This window comes from Brugia malayi (assembly GCF_000002995.4).
Source record: "Brugia malayi strain FR3 genome assembly, contig: Bm_v4_Chr4_scaffold_001, whole genome shotgun sequence".
NCBI lineage: Eukaryota > Metazoa > Nematoda > Chromadorea > Rhabditida > Onchocercidae > Brugia > Brugia malayi.
In genome coordinates this window covers 10714028-10727958 of record NW_025062478.1, presented here as the reverse complement: position 1 = coordinate 10727958, position 13931 = coordinate 10714028, and the positions used below count along the sequence as shown (strand labels likewise).

General features: G+C 26.8%; 2 protein-coding genes across 2 annotated transcripts; both read right to left on the bottom strand.

The window, feature by feature from the left end:
* Positions 1–1168: 1168 nt before the first annotated feature.
* Positions 1169–2367, bottom strand: Bma-wrb-1 (Uncharacterized protein; the record flags this gene model as incomplete). Its single annotated transcript, XM_043082379.1, has 4 exons — positions 1169–1266; positions 1432–1641; positions 1935–2118; positions 2239–2367. The coding sequence occupies 4 exons, from the start codon at positions 2365–2367 to the stop codon at positions 1169–1171; spliced, it is 621 nt and encodes a 206-aa protein (XP_042938313.1).
* Positions 2368–4806: 2439 nt separating this feature from the next.
* On the bottom strand, positions 4807–11967 carry Bma-glb-6 (putative 23.7 kDa protein in MDH1-VMA5 intergenic region, putative; the record flags this gene model as incomplete). Its single annotated transcript, XM_043082378.1, has 9 exons — positions 4807–4843; positions 4957–5194; positions 5461–5593; positions 5880–6097; positions 7849–7968; positions 10245–10372; positions 10527–10626; positions 11358–11570; positions 11805–11967. The coding sequence occupies 9 exons, from the start codon at positions 11965–11967 to the stop codon at positions 4807–4809; spliced, it is 1350 nt and encodes a 449-aa protein (XP_042938312.1).
* Positions 11968–13931: the final 1964 nt, after the last annotated feature.

The window sequence follows — 13931 nt, the reverse complement described above, 5'->3', positions numbered from 1 at the left end:
AGTTTTATTAAAATTGTTTCATTCGTAATCATTGAATTTGCCAGAAAGACGGATCATATACAATTAGTTCAGACAACATATGTATCATTCCTTGTCAACTATAACTACCAATCATCAAAATTATCAACCTTGGATCATCATTCTCCGAACATTCACCTTGTTTTGTCTTTGAGGTTGAAGATAACGTAATGAAGAAATACTTGTCCACCAATTTAAAATATTTTTCAACCTATTAAATAGTTAGCAGGAAGAAACCAATTCTATAACAGCAAGACTCATCTAGTGTAACATGTGCTTTGAATGCCATCACCTTCAGAGAATTTCAAAATGTGGAAAATTAAAAGGCTCAAATTGAATCAGGCAGAAAATCAATCTTTGTTGAAAACTATTAAATGATTTCGAGTTATATAAGTTAATCATGGTTGTACAAGTTAATCATCTGTGCATTTATTTCGTTTCAAATCTTAATCTAAAAAAAAAAAAAAAAATTCAGCTCAGTTTTTATGAAATTCCCAATGATATAAGCAAGCACCGAATACAGATAAAACATAAATCAAAATCTATGAAGAAGAAATTATTCCTTCGAAATAATTCTATTAATGTCTTTTTCAAACATCTGTACATACTGCTTATTATTAAACCAATATTTTTAATCTTATAACTGATAAAATAACTAAATGCGACATATGAACACTAGAACGTATAGTTCAACGAAGTATTAATTTAAACCATGATAACATCAACAATTAAAACCACTCTTAAACTTCTCACTGTTGGGATGAGATTCAAAAGACAGATGTAATAAAACCGAAACGATCACATATTACATAAAACAAGGGACTTAAAGCATTTGTTACCTAAAGTACTTCCTATTTTATTAACATCAAATTAGCTTAAATATATTAATTTTAGAAATTTTGATACCTATGTGGATGAGATAGGAAATTCACACTACTTTGAAGGATTTTGATTTAAATTAAGCAAACATTATCTGAATCCATTCTGAAGCATTCATAACAAATACAAACTATATAATAATACAAAGTATGACATACAACCTTACTTTACATTTTAAGTGCCTTCTCTCAGCTATATGAAAATGCAAAAGAAAAAAAAAAAATGTATTAAAGATAATGAGAGATCAACAGCAACAACGATATCATTTACATCATAATATCTTCCATTTCGCGCTATTTGATCGTGAGAATGCATTCTGCCAAACAAATACTACAAGAGAAAGAAATGAGAAAAGAGTCACAGGCGTCCCTGAAATTCAAAAAAGATTTACTACAGTTTTAAGAAAAAAACAAAAATATATATGACAAAAATGTGTATTTTCTGACATCAATTCAAAACTTTATAACATGTTTCTAAATTGCGGTATAAGCTACAATCTATAGTGCTACTATTTTGTTATGTAAAAGGTCCTACCTTCAGTAATGTTATTACCATTAATCGGCACCGAAAAATTAGGAATATAGAGCAGAAAGTTGAATGGCCAAAAATACGTAGAATTAATATATCCAATTATAATATTACGAGAATAAAACATTAGCAAAACGGCTGTCAATTGCACGAATATTCCACTAACAACCAATGACAGTGTAGATGCTATGCCAGAATTTTTCTCGCGTTCCATAACTGTCAATAACTGAGATAAGTAAATTATTAAAGTAGCGATTAATTGAGGTAAAAAAAAAAAAATTATTAAAGTTAAAGTAAAAAAAAATATTAAAGTTTTTGCTTCAACTAAATCCACATATAATTCTCGAAAAGTCAACCCGTTCGCAGCTGCAGTTATTCTGCTGGTTCTAAATAGCACTTGAGTTACTTAAATTTAAATAGTATTATTGAATTTGTTCTACAGTTGTAATCATGCGGGGCTATTAAATTTCAGCTAAAGAAAAAGTATGCTTCATCAGGAAGAGGCTTACTTAAAGCACTCAGTTCAGCCGATAACTGATTCAAAACTCGTTCCTTTCTAAAATAGGCAGCAAACTGAGCTGTTGGTGAAAGTGCACCCATTTCTGATTTTATTTGCTTCACCTCCAAAGCCAAAGTCTCAATTCGATGATCCATTTCATTACGGTAAATCCTTCGAGGTAGCAAACGTTTCAACTAAAAAAATAAGAACTAAAATCTTCCTGATACTGTTCTGAAACTTTAATCGATTCTTCTTCATTTAGCTAGCAGTTTACAAATCATATTTTAAAGATAACCTCTAAATAAAAAGCTAGCCTTTGTTGCAAGCCACTGTGTTAATATCATCCAATACGCAAATGTAAATACTGCAACAAAGCATGCCAAAACACCAAATTTGTTAGCAATCAATTGAATTACTATATCATCGATTGCAAAGCAAGCCATATAATCTGCAAACAGAACATTTTCGATCGTTTTACTCTACTTCGCATAATGTAAAAATCAATCATTTTCTGAAATGATAACAAAAAATGAGGAATTGCTCGAAATTATTGTAAAAGTATTCCCATCTATTTCATTATTTCCACAATTCTGACAAACAGCTTTGAAATCATTTAAATCGTATGCATTTCTGTTTTCTTGCCTCCCTGCTTCTCCGCATCGTACTCACAATAATCGCTAAATCAATAAGCTCGTCACTAATCAAAAATGGAATCTGTCAAGTATCATTGCTTGTAACAAATTCCCGAAACACTTCCTTCCGGAACCCTTCAAATCCGGCTGACCATACCACATGAACACCCAAATCTACAATATCCGATGCTACAGTTTCAGAAATGAGAAGTTACCATTAATACGGCCGCGATATGTATATAAGCGATCCCATGAAATTAAAAAATAAGAAAAACAAACATATGAATATGTATTCGCTACAACTGTACTTCTTATCAGTGAACATTTTTCTTGATAAAATTGATATCAGTTGAGAGTAATATTCACCTATTGGTGCATCATATTTTAATAATTATAATTCCCGAATTGATCTTTCAGTAACAGTTAATTTTCTCATCTTTATCTTCTAAATTATTTCTCTTCTCTGACAAAATTCATGGCTATTTTTACTGATATGATATACTATGATAACATCATATGTAATCCTTTCTTCATACAAACATTTTCTTTTATCAGCGAATAAATTTGTTTAGCAAAAAATAATAAAAACTTTTGCAATTAAGAAAGTTTATGATAGAAAACAAAAATTGATTCTATGATAAACTATAATGGTCTTATTGCCATGCTGAAAATAAATTTTAATAATTTTAGTATCTTTCTATGTGTGTATTGCTTTTTTTTCTTAAATTTTATTTTTTTTTTTCATTCTTTCATTTTATCATTTCTTTTCTTTTTTTTTTTAAATGAAAATAAAATGAAAGTAAAATGGAAATAAATTAATTTCTAATTAATTTCTATCAGTGTTATGCTGAATATTTCTTTGCCTTACGCTCAAATGTTTACTTTTTACAATAACAATTGCAATTGCAAATTTTTATTATCGAATTCATATTAAATTCATTGCTCATTTTCATTTGCCGAATATTCCTACTGAAATTTACCTTTACCTGAAATTTACCTGAAAATCACAACATCATTTACCCTCCGTTAATATACGCTTGTCAAGGTCACGTAATCTACATAATTTGCACGCAAAATATTTTTCTTTTAGCAAGGTCACGTAATTTGCACGCAAAATATTTTTCTTTTAGCAAGGTCACGTAATCTGCATGCAAAATATTTTTCTTTTAGCAAGGTCACGTAATCTGCAAGCAAAATATTTTTCTTTTAGCAAGGTCACGTAATCTGCAAGCAAAATATTTTTCTTTTAGCAAGGTCACGTAATCTGCAAGCAAAATATTTTTCTTTTAGCAAGGTCACGTAATCTGCAAGCAAAATATTTTTCTTTTAGCAAGGTCACGTAATCTGCAAGCAAAATATTTTCAATTACTTACTTTATTTTGCATAAATTAATAATTAATTCGTTTTTCACATTAGACAATTATAAGAGAAAAAAAGTACTTGAAATCCTTCTTACCTATTTGTAAATCGATTAATATAATATTTATGCAAACAAATAACAGATATAGGTACAGGTGCTGGTACAGGTACAGGTACAGGTACAGGTGCAGGTACAGGTGCAGGTACAGGTACATATATTGAGTTGTAATGATTTGATAAAGGAGCTAAATTGGTGGATGAGAAAAAAATGTTTTAATTTCAAATGTTTCATATGCTGAACAATGACACTAAAATATAATTAATTATAAGCCATTTTCTTTTCCTAACAATTTGTTTGTTTATTTTGTCACATATTTAAAATTTATTTTGCAATATAAATTTTAATGAAATGAAATGAAAAAAAAAAGCACAAAGAGTACATAACAATATGTGTTGGCCGAATTATCTGAGCTTTCTAAACTCTATCATAATTCAAATTTCAAATTTATCACTTTGTCATCTAGCTAAAAACTAGTTTGTTATCACTGATATGTCATTTTGATAAAGAAAAGAAAGAACAGCGCGAAGCTTAAGTTAAGTTAAGAATATATCAAGTAAAAGTATAAACTTCATTAATTTATAAATTTGATAAAAATGTTAAACTGTTGATAAATTATTTGCTTATTTGTAATGCTTATCAAAATAAAGCTAAGCTATCCAAGATTACGGCTTGCAAATTAGTCCAACTCAATTTGATAATAAATATCATTTGCATGAAGTAATTTCTGATAAATGATAAATCACTGATATCACATTCGTATTCAAGCTTTTGCTTCTCTTCCTACCTGATTTTGAAATGATTTTGATCAATTATCAATCACTGTTTGTTTGTCATTGCCTAATGTGACATTCGTCATATTTAACTTTCCTGAAATGTTCATCGAAATTCAGGACAATTTTTATAAAAGTTTTATTCAGTATGTAATTAGTATTAATAATGGATCACTCATTTTGCTAATCATTCAAATTAACAAACTTAACTGTGTTACGGTTCTTTTTTGCCGTTCTCTTCTTTCTTCCCGGATTGCATCCTGATAACCTTCCCGAAGTTGTTCCACAATGAATAAAACAATTTTTGTCCATCCGGTTTGTGTTGTCTTATTCCGATCCTTTTTTTCACCCCATTCTAATGTTCGTTCAATCATTGCTGATGCGAAATGATCGAAATGAATTAGACGAAATGGACAGCCAATTAATTGTGTATTACTTTTATTGTCAACTGGAAATGTATCAACCGGAAATTGAAAATTACGAATGCTTTTTGGAAAATTTAATTATTTGATTTTTCAAAAATTTTCAACTTATTTCTTTTGCTTGAAGCATTGTGAAGTTTTTTTTTTTTTTTTTTTTTTTTTTTTTTTTTTTTTAAGTAAACTTTAACTTTGTACTTATCAGTTAAATTAATACAATTTTATAAGCATTAAATATTAATTAAAAATTTTTATTTCTTTTTTGCATAAGAATTTAAATTTTTTATAAACAAACATTTGGTGCAATTATCACGAAGTAAGCAGAGATGTGCTCGTCCAGCTTTTCGTAATTCTTCAATTACAATTTCTTTTGCTTCCAGTCCAGTTATCAAACGATCCATAATATCAGTGAAACTTTTCGCATGTTTCTAAAAAATAAAAAAAAAAAAATCTTTTTGATCTTATCACTATCACTATCAACAATTTGCAAATGTAGAAACAAAGATTTTAATTAAATTTTTTTTTTTTTATTTAAAATTAAAAATACAAAATGTAATATTGTTAGCTTATAAAATAAGAATGTATGTATTAGCTCAAATAGTCAAATATTTTGTATCTATGCTAACTAATATTCTCTAAAAAAAAAAAATTTGATTAGAGTATTAATTATTCAAATTATCAATTTTTTACATTTTCATATTTTTTAAATTCTACCTTCAATCGTTCATAACCCATATTTTTAGGTCCATCCATGATCAGCGATCGAATCTCGCCGCATTTATAGAAACTATTCCGGAAAATACTTAATGCCGGTTCCAGTGCACCTTGATTTCTTGCATGAGACCAAGTTTTACGCACCAATAATAATTGAGTAGCGGTCAAATTTAAACTACTACTCCTATTTCGCATTAAATCGCGACCTGATAAAGTTTCTGCAAAGAAAAAAAAAATTGATTTAATTTAATTTAATTAATTACAAATTTGGGTGAAATGAAAGATATCTGAAATTTCAGCGATAAATTAGCTTTTAAATCCAATGCAACTATTATAATATAAATATATTTTCAAATTTATTTTGATATAAAAAAACTATGTGTTACTAAAAAAATGAAAATAATAATTGAAAAAATTTTTGAAAAGAAGAAAGGTAAAAAAGTTATATTAAGATTAATTATCAATATGGATTAAAATTTTAGGATTAAAAACTATTCCATATATACTCTTTTCAGTTGATCTTACTTTGAGCATTTTATTCTAAAATAATTATAATTAAAAATTTGATTTTAGACTTCTGTTTTCTGATCAATACTAGTTTGATATGAAAGAATAATGCGATGAAAGCAGGTGGTTGTCACCTTGATACTTTTAAACTTTTTTCAATTATTTCAATGCTTCTAATAAGAATCAAAAAACTCAATATTATAGATCATGTTATCATCAGAAGATATTATCAATGAGTAAGTTCAGAGAAAATTTTCAGTTATCAAGAAAGAAAAAAATTCAACGTTTATATAATTTTAAATTCACGTTTATATAATTCTCAAATTACAACTTCATAGTTTCAAATTAATTCATCCCTTCTTCTTCCTTTCCCAAATCTTTTTTATTATATCTGAGTTTCTCTCATTCTCTTTCACTTTCAAATAATTTCAACTAAATAATCGGAAAAAAAAGCGCGGCGGTAAATGACTCATTTATTAGTAAATTGAAATGGACGACTGATTGAATGGAATGTGCTATTAAAGCACTGAAATAGTCTTAAAGCTAATCTGACATTATGCTAATTGATCAATTTAAATTGAAAGCACATACAAAGCTAATTTCAATTCTTTTCCATTTCAAATATTGTCAAATGTAAGAGAAATCCCACATCGAAGATCAAATTAATGCATAAATTCGAAGCGCAAAAAGAAACGAATAATTTAGCTAAGCATAAACAATTACAAAAGCGCTAAAAGCCAAGGTTAATCATTTGAAATGTTTTTCAAAATTGTGAATTATATGTAAATTGATCTTTGATTTACTTTACTTCATGTTAAGTTATCACATCTACCTTTGTGCTAGGTGTTAAGATAAGATAAAACAGTAGTTTGTCTTTCAATTTCAGATCATTTCATTCCATAAAAAAAGGCTATCAAATCATATGAAAATGATAATGATAAGAAAGATAAATCAGTGAAATAGCTGGAATGAACTTTACTTTACTTTGTGTTAAGCTTTCACAAAGAATATATTTTAATAAAAGGACGTCATTGCACCTTATTAATTTGAAATGTCAAAGCGGAAATGACCTGACTGTGAGCAGGTGTGAAGTGAACTACGTGAATGATACTAAAGCGGAAATGACCTGACTGTGAGCAGGTGTGAAGTGAACTACGTGAATGATACTAAAGCGGAAATGACCTGACTGTGAGCAGGTGTGAAGTGAACTACGTGAATGATACTAAAGCGGAAATGACCTGACTGTGAGCAGGTGTGAAGTGAACTACGTGAATGATACTAAAGCGGAAATGACCTGACTGTGAGCAGGTGTGAAGTGAACTACGTGAATGATACTAAAGCGGAAATGACCTGACTGTGAGCAGGTGTGAAGTGAACTACGTGAATGATACTAAAGCGGAAATGACCTGACTGTGAGCAGGTGTGAAGTGAACTACGTGAATGATACTAAAGCGGAAATGACCTGACTGTGAGCAGGTGTGAAGTGAACTACGTGAATAATTCAGTTTGCCTCGTTGACGGTGATTGTGTCGTTCCATCAGACTGTCATTGTTAAGTGATTTCGATATTTGTTGCATACTATCTGCAAGAATGAAACGAATGAAAATTTTTCGCATTAAACAATTTATCGAAATTTTTGAAGAATTTTCTCGATTTTATCGATTCTTTTATTTCATTCAAATTGAGAAAATTCTTTGATAGAAATTATTTTTTTCATTTCAATAATTTGAAATGAAAATTAAATGAAAATCAAACTTTTCTTTTCTTTTTTTTTTTTTTTTTTTGCATATAAATTAATATAAGAGAGATATGATAGTCAATATTTAATGTTCAAATTATTTAAAAAATGTTTCAAATTAAAAAATTTTTTTTTCTTGGATCATCAAAAAAAAATTTGCAAAGTCTTTTTCAGCAATTATTTTAAAAAAAAATAAATAAATAAAAAACTTTGAATAAATTTTTAAATTTCAATCACTGTCACTGTCAAATTTATATAATGCAAAAATGGAAAGTTACAATGGGAATAAATTATAAAAGAAATTAATTACAAACAAAGACATTTGTCTTTCTCTTATAATATTTCAAATTATAATTTTGAAATGAACTATTTTTTCTTTTGATTGTTTTCTTTCACTAATAATAATAGTATTTAAAATTTAAAAAAAGAAAAAAAAATGTTAAAATTGGCGAATATTTCATTAATAAATGCTATTATTAACTAACAATTTAAAAAATAATTTATAAAAAAAAAATGAAATTTTAGCGATGATTAATTGGTGTTAATTTCTAGAAGAATTTCAATTCAATTATATTTGATATTTTTTTTAAAATTGATTGAAGAAGAAGAAAAAAAGCAATGTTCGAAAAAGATTTAATACTTTTAAGAAACTTTTCAATCAACAAATTAGCTGTGAAGTGATATTTACTAAGCAAACAACAATATTTGAAAATTTCAATCAAATATATATTTTATTAAAATTTGCAAAAAAAAAAAAAAAAAAAAAAAATGCTTATTTCATCTTTGGCAAATACTTAAATATACATTTCTAATCAATAATAAATCATCTTTGCAAGAAAGTAAAAAGTAAAAGAAAAACTAAAAGTTAAAGAAAACAGAACCAACAAATAAGTATTATATATCGGAATTTGATTCCGACTTCGATTCCGGTTCCGGTTCTCTCTATTAACAATCTATTTGTTTGTAAAAATACTAAAATGATCAAAAATTGAAAATAATTTAGCTGAAGGTGAAGCGAAGATGGAAGTTCATACATCCCTAAGGTATTTCATATGATAGTAAAAAAGAAATGAGCGCTAAGCGCTAATGACGAGAAACACTTAGGCGCTTTTTTTTTTTTTTTGAGGATGACAAAGTGTCTTCGTCATCCATCCATTAATGTCTAAAAGGCGACACTCTCTGAGTGCATTAATAATAAATTGAATTACCAATCCGTAAATAAATGCATTTTGTGAATGAATTAAACAACAAATAGTTTAGAGTAGCTATTTTTATCAAATAATACATTAAATTACTTATTTGTAACGGAAATATTCAAATTTAAAATTGAAATTACTAATTTAATAATTTAAAATTACTCATCATGTTTTATACAAACATAACTATGTTTTTGTTTACATCACACAAAACTTTATAACATTCATGTGAGAGCTATTAAACGATCTGTTCTGTTTCTATTTAATAGTAAAAAAATATATATATTTCAATTTCTATTTCAATTTTCGAATTTAGTTTTCAATAAATTGTAATTTTCATTTCAGTTTTTAATTGATAATTCAAAAGTATACATTAATAATTTAATTAATTTAATTTTAAATTAATAAATTGACTTCATATGCCTTGAATTATCATTGTTATTATATGTTGAAGCTTAGGTACGATTAGATGGTAATAAAATTTGTTAAATTAATTTGAAAACTTAAACGTTTTGTTTGATTTTTGCAATAGAATAATTTAGTAAAAAGTAAATTCTCGAGAGTTTATATGATAAAATTAACATTTAATTATCAAAATTCAGTTCCTCAAATATTTTATTGAACTTTTGAAGAGAATAAAAACATTCCTATCAATGTTATTAAAATTATTGCTAGAAAAAGAAATCAAATAAGTCACAGAAATTCAAGTATGGCAAAAATTTTCCAAAAGATTTTAATAATTCATAAATGATATTTTGATGACAAATTATAAAATATAATTGAAACAATCAATTCAATAATTTCTTTCTCTTAAATGCATCTCATTTAATAAATTTTTAATAAACTTTGAATAGTTTAAAGTTCATCAAAAGTTTATTAAAAATTTATTTTTTGAAGAGTTTAAAAAATAATTTGAAGTTTTACTTTTTTTTCCGTCAATTAACCAACTGGCTGACAACGATTTCCTTTTATTCATTGTTTTAGGTATTAAAACAACAACAGGATTTTCCAGTATTGATATTTCATTATCGTTCTGTAACGGAAATTCTTTCCTGAAATCATATGCAAATACAATTATTCCAGAAATTTAGTAGTATTAACGGATGGCTTTCTCTTTATCAATTAGTAATAATTCAATGTATTTCTTTTCATGTTTTTCTTTTAAATTTTCATAAAAAAAAAGAAAAGAAAAAAAAGCAAACAAACGTTTTTTGCTGCTTAAAATTAATTACGGAACGATCATTCGTCGTCGGATCAGGAATTTTTCTATCGAATATACGACACGAAATTCGAATTCGTCGAATATCTAACAAATAGAAAGATTCTAATTCTTGAATTCTTCAAATTTACTTTATCATAATTTGATATTCTTAGTTGTATAAAAAGCTACTTAGAATATCTAAGATTTATGTAAACACTTACAGATCTAACAGGAAATGTATTTTGTTAAGTGAGTTAGGAAACCAGAAAACACGTCAACCTTCAACTGTTTAACTTCCGGAACAGGTTATTGATGTGTAACGTAAGAAATAACTTATTATGATAAGATCATATCTAACAGAAAATGTACTTTGTTAAGCGAATTAGGAAATCAGAAGACACGGAAAACGTATAATTCACGTATAACTCACGTAGAACTAACTTATTATGATAAGATCAGAAAATACACTTTGTTAAGTGAATTAGGAAACCAAAAGATATGTCAATCTTGAACTGTTTTACTTCCGGAACACGTTATTGACGTATAACATAAGGACTAACTTATTATGATAAGATCATATCTAACAGAAAATGTACTTTGTTAAGTGAATTAGGAAACCAAAAGATATGTCAATCTTGAACTGTTTTACTTCCGGAACACGTTATTGACGTATAACATAAGGACTAACTTATTATGATAAGATCATATCTAACAGAAAATGTACTTTGTTAAGCGAATTAGGAAACCAGAAAACACGTCAATCTTCAACTGTTTTACTTCCGGAACACGTTATTCACGTATAATGTGAGAAATAAGTTATTATAATAAAATCATACCGCTGCAATCAAGCGTATAACTACGTTTTGCAAGTTCAGAAATGATTTGAACGCTATCATCGTATGAACATATCGTTGAATTATTAGCAGCAATAACTGATGGAATAGTTTCAGTACTAATCGATGATACGGTGGAATTAGACGATGGCGCATATGGCAATGATCGATGAGAAGTGGAACTTATCAGCCATTTTGATTTATTCTCTTTCTCATCTATAAATTTTAAAAATAATTTAACATTGAATTAAGTCTTATCGATTAGATTAGATCAGATTTGATTTGATCAGAATAATCATAATAATAAATGAATGAATTTTTATTTGAACGATTCAATTTATTTGAACTATCTTCTGCATTAACTGTAATCTGTTCATCATTTATTGATATATTTAAAATTTTGAAAATAAAAATTAAAATTTAAACAAAAAAAAAAAAGGAAAAGCTCACCAGCATCGATCAAATTTTCATTTGTTGAGAAATAGGAACACGTTGAAATGGATCGAAGCAATGGAATTTGTTTTGATTGATTGTGCTTTTCCTGTTTCAATGAATTATTGTTTGATGAATTTGATGAATTTCTTATAGTATTTTTTGCATTTCGATTACCCATTCAAATTTCAGTACATTTAGTTAATATTTTAGTGCTTTAAATAAATTTTAAAATCATAAACAAATGATCAATGTATGATTTTATTCAACCATTTAATCTGAAATTATTAAATATATAATCGCAACAAAAGCAATGATAAAATGAATTTTTACTCAATTTCATTCCATCTAGCAAAATTTTTGCGAAAAAAAAAAGTGCGAAATTCACACTGTAATTATTAACATTAACATTGGTAGTTTATGTTGTTTACAAAAGTAAACATTAAGCGATTGTTCATTGGTAGTTTATGTTGTTTAGAAAAGTAAACATTAAGCGATTGTTTGTTTTCGAATTGAATTATTTGTTTAATTTCAACAAAAGTAAAAAGACGGACCAATTATGATAATAATTGATATCACTTAGTGCTATATCGTTATCACTCGTTCTTATCAGTGTATCACTTATTAGGGAACAATTTGCACAAATATCTTCATATTTTAACTAATTCAATGCATTCTTAAATTTTTGAAAGTCTTAAAATTTATCAATTAGATAAAACAATTTAATGAGAAGCAACTTTGATTTGATCTGATCTGGTTGGATAATTTTTTGAAATTTTTAATAGAACTAGAAAAGGAGTGAAAATTAAAGAAAAGATAAAAGTAATTCTTAAGTTTAATATTCCAAAGCATAGTAATAACTCAAAGATTATTGTATTATAGCGAAAGGTTCAAAATAAATGATTGCAATGAATTCAGATCACTGATAGCTAATGATAATGAGCTGAATGTGATATCAGTTGAGTAAGTGATTAGAGAAAGTTAAATTATCACTGTTAAATATCAATCATTAATACTTGTTGATTTCTGCACTGAAAGGCTTACTTACTTGCATTGATTGCATGCATTTTTAGCTAAAAAAATTTTTGATAATTTTTTTTTTCTCTTTTTGATTTGCTATGCGTTTGATAAATTCAATGATATGAACAATAATTTAAAGATTAATCGATAATTTATAAAAGTAGAAAATTGTACTTAAAAGGAAATTTTAGAAAAAGTGAAAATTACCAGCGGTAACGTCGGATAAGTCAATCTGATATGAATAAACTTTTTATGATTGTCATCCAACAAAATGTTAATTTTACAAAAAAATTTAAATTAATCTTTCTCTCGTAGTGTTAACTAAACGAATGCTTTTTTAGCGTAACAGTGCAAACGTTTATAAACGAACTGAACGTGATAGCGTACGTCAAATACCTTAAGTATGTCGTAACGTACGTGAAATACCTTAAGCATAGTATAGGCACTGTTTGTTTTGAAAGAAAAGTGTTTTTAGCACTGATAAATGAAAACGTTTATAAACGAATTGAATGTGGCAACGTAAGTGAAATACTTTAAGTATGTCGTAACGTACGTGAAATACCTTAAGCATAGTATAAGCACTGTTTGTTTTGAAAGAAAAGTGTTTTTAGCACTGATAAAAGCTAATACAAATTGCTGCAAATTTCAATTCTTTAAGCAAATTCAAAATATCAGAATTATTTTCTAAAATAAAAAACAAAAAAATCACAATTTCTTTTGAAGAAGAAATCAGAAAGATGAAAAACTTAAATTTCATTTATGCAAATTACAATGCGATAAATTCACACACACAAAAAAGAAAAAAAATACGTCGCTGAAATGAATTTAAAATCGAAAACAATTTTCATTTCTAAACTAGGAAGAAACGAAATATCCATTCGTAAACTAATTTAAAATGAAGAAATAACGTTTGGATGTAATTTTAAAATGAATGATTCGATCACTTGAAGCTTCCAATAATTTCTTTTTTTTTTTTTTTTGCAATTTCCAATTAATTTACAAATTCAAATTAATGAATACAATTATTAGCGAATAAAACTTATTATTTTATTAATTAAACTCTAAAAAATTATGTAGTAGCAGCTAGAAAAAGTTAAATTTTAATTTTCTATTTAATTTTCATTT